The sequence below is a fragment of the Gadus macrocephalus genome, chromosome 5 (assembly GCF_031168955.1).
Source record: "Gadus macrocephalus chromosome 5, ASM3116895v1".
Classification (NCBI taxonomy): Eukaryota; Metazoa; Chordata; class Actinopteri; order Gadiformes; family Gadidae; genus Gadus; species Gadus macrocephalus.
This window is the reverse complement of record NC_082386.1, coordinates 8,583,103-8,586,462: the sequence shown is the minus strand read 5'-3', so window position 1 is coordinate 8,586,462 and position 3,360 is coordinate 8,583,103. Positions and strand designations below refer to the sequence as shown.

Sequence of the window (3,360 nt, the reverse complement as noted above, 5' to 3'; positions counted from 1 at the left end):
GTGTGTGTGTGTGTGTGTGTGTGTGTGTGTGTGTGTGTGTGTGTGTGTGTGTGTATTGGATGAGACTGGCAGCTCTTACCTGGGTGTTCAAACTGTGATCCCTGGGGGCCGTAGGATCCTGGGGGCCACTCTGTGAGTAAGGGCCCATGCCCTGATAAGCCGGGCCCCAGGGGAGGGTATAGGAGACATAGGGGGGCCCGACTGGAGGAGGAGAACTGGGACCCTGTCAGGTTCCTCTGCATGTTGGACAGGAACCCTTAAAACACACGGGAACCGCCACATCCACACACAAGCACACACATACGCACCACACACATCCACAACACACATCCAACAAATAACTAATCTGCTTGTAAACTGCCAATAGATGCTAACCTCATTTCCAATGAGGGTTCAGAGAGCATGGCTAGGGCAGAAAGTAATGATACGTTTTATAAATCCTGGCCTGGTCCCATGATACAGAGTAGCTTCCCACAGTCCAACAGAGGCTCCGTCGATACATATCAGACAGCCACGTTGACTCTCAAAACGTAGAACAGTGTGTATGTCTTATGGACTCAAAATCCCAAGCTGGTTGGAGGTGATATTGAGGCATAAAGTTGTGCTAAGTGGAGTACGTATAATAGTCCACCCCTATAGCTCTGAAACACTATAGACTATGGAGGCAAAGAATGGCTGCTTGATGATCAACGGTGGGTGGAGCGTAGGAGACACTCACACTGAAGGCTATTGTTCTTGCCTCCGTACATATAATGTATGTAGAAGGAAAAGGGGAGTAAAGCGATAGGAATACTTATTTTTGTGTGTTTGTGTGCGTCTGTGTGTGTGTCCATCTGTGAAAGTGTATCCATGAATGTGTGTATGTGTGAGTGTGCGTTTGTCTGTGTGGGCACATGAATGTTTGTGTGGGCACATGAGTCTGCGTGTGTGTCTTTGTGTGTGTGTGTCTGAAGCTGCATATGTGTACGTGCGCCTGGCGGCATTTGGGCAAAGATAACAAAGTAAGCAGAATTACAGGCAGGCACGGTGGAGATGGAGAGAGAGGAACAGGACGGGCAGAGAGAAACAGAAGACACGAGAGGGGATGGCGAGAGAGAGAGAGAGAGAGAGAGAGAGAGAGAGAGAGAGAGAGAGAGAGAGAGAGAGAGAGAGAGAGAGAAGATGAGAGAGAGAGGGAGAGAGGGAGAAACACAGAGAGAGAGAGAGAGAGGGGGAGAGAGAGAAACACAGGAGAGAGAGAGAGAGGGGGGAGAGAGAGAGAGAGAGAGAGAGAGAGAGAGAGAGAGAGAGAGAGGGAAGAGAGAGAGAGAGAGAGAGAGAGAGAGAGGGAGAGAGAGGGAGAGAGAGAGCCAGTGCGGGGGTGTTATGGAGGAGCGGTGCAGGCAGAGACGGAGCAGAGCGATCGGGGCCTGAAAGTGCTTAGGCTGCGAGCGGCGGGTTTAAGGAGCGAGGACATTATTGTAATGTTTTGCTTCCATTAGGGTAAGGGGATTCTGGGAGTGCGGCGAGGAAACACACACACACACACAACAACGCACACACACGCATAAAACACACACTGTGTAATACCGTACTTAAATTGCCTGGAAAATGGATGGGGAGAGGAACATTGTGCAGACAGCGCTGAAAGCAAATAACACGTTCAAGGATTTCTCCCTTCCTCTCGCTCTTTCTCACACTCTCTAGCTCTCCCCTTCTTTCCCTCTCTCGTTCATTTTCAATTCTCCCCCCTCCACACACACACATTCACACACACACAAACATGCATAAATGCGCAGACACACCAAGCCGCCTCTTTCTCGCTTTGGCGAAGAGAATGAAGCCCTGAGAGGAACAACAACACGCAGTTAGCGAGGCGAGGGGAATACAGTGTGAGGGACGGCGAGGGCGAGACGAGGAGGGAGGAAGGAAAGGCAACGTGAAGCTAGGGACTTAAGAAAGAGGGACATGCAGCAGATTCATGGAAATGACGAGGCAGGGGAAGCTTTTAGGGAGGCAAAAAGTGTGTGTGAGTGTGTGTGTGTGTGTGTGTGTGTAAGGTTAGGAGGTAAGGGTCTGCTGTGGTGGGAGTGGGGGTCAGTCACTGTTTCATTCTAGCTCGAGAAACAGTCTGAAAAAAGGGCCAGGCAAGCACTGTGTGATGGGGACGAGACAGAAAGGGGTTTTAGACGCATTCAAGACGAGCTTTAAATCACCCGGTGTATTCATGAGCGCCGGGCTGCGGACTGGGCATTCAGTAACAGGTCAAAGGTCAAAGGATGGCTGACACAAGGTAAAGGACCCTAAGTGATCCCGAGCTGGAATCGCAGTGCTGGGGCCAGATGCTTCTCTAAAGTCCTGGTCACACCTGACTCACTGCAGCTATGCAACAACCCGAATGTTCGACTTATTTCTTTGTTTTGGTGCTGGCGTGGATGAGTAAATTCATCTTGGTCATTTGCATACATTTTAAGGCCGGCATCATTGGAAAACGAGGGGAAGGTCGGAGGAAACGTCTGAGTTCCTGTTTAATTATGTGTCTAACAGCTGATTGAAAGCAGGCTGAGGCAACATTTGCATGGGGCTGCTGACGACCAAAAGACCTCAACAGCCAGAGCTGTCTACAGTGAATCAGAGAAGGTAAATCAGCTCAGACAACTGGAAGGACGGAAGTGGAATAATCACACCCTTCAATTACACAAGATTCAGATTATATATCCGTGATTGTATATGATTATCTCCGCTTATGGTCATGGACAGTGTATCGAGCGATTAAAAGAAAACAGCCGTTTTTTTTATCGATTACAAATTATTGAAGTTCGCAAATTTGTGAGTGAGTGAAATGTGTTTCTCTGTAACTGTTTTTGCATCCACAAAATCATCAAATAATGTGAAATAAAGTATATCTATTTACATATGCAGATCCCGTTGTGCTAACCCTACACAATAAAGAGACACATAGATACACACACACACGCACAAACCTCTATCTTGTGCCATGGGCGAGCGTGTCATTGGGGAGACTCCACCTCCATCCGAGACGTTCCCAGCACTCTGTGGTGCCATGGTGGGACCTGCAACCCAAAACCAGGAACAAACATTAAAGACGTGGGAGGCAATTTATTTTGGAAGCATTTTATGTCATATTCATCGAATTTTGCTTAACCTCCTGACAGCAATCAACAAATCAAATGCTGTGACAAAAAAATAAAAAAATGAAATCTGTGGCTGTCTCAGGCCTGTACTAAGCCTGTCCGATCATATTACTCAGCCTGTCTGTCTATCTACCTTATGAACAGAGTTGTACACAAAGCTAGGAAGACCTATTGCTAAAGCTAGCATGCTAGTCACATGTTTTGGGGGAGTGGCTTTGAACTAACG

At 48.0% G+C, this 3,360-nt stretch overlaps 1 protein-coding gene across 1 annotated transcript in view; it reads right to left on the bottom strand.

Annotated features, from left to right (window-relative positions):
* Positions 1-3,360, bottom strand: part of LOC132457925 (AT-rich interactive domain-containing protein 1B-like) — a 28,387-nt gene that overhangs the window by 9,904 nt on the left and 15,123 nt on the right. Inside the window, exons 3-4 of the mRNA XM_060052328.1 lie at positions 2,964-3,053; positions 67-256 (exon numbers count right to left, since the gene is read on the bottom strand). Coding sequence (XP_059908311.1) covers positions 67-256; positions 2,964-3,053 — 280 coding nt within the window. The remainder of the gene's footprint in view (positions 1-66; positions 257-2,963; positions 3,054-3,360) is intronic.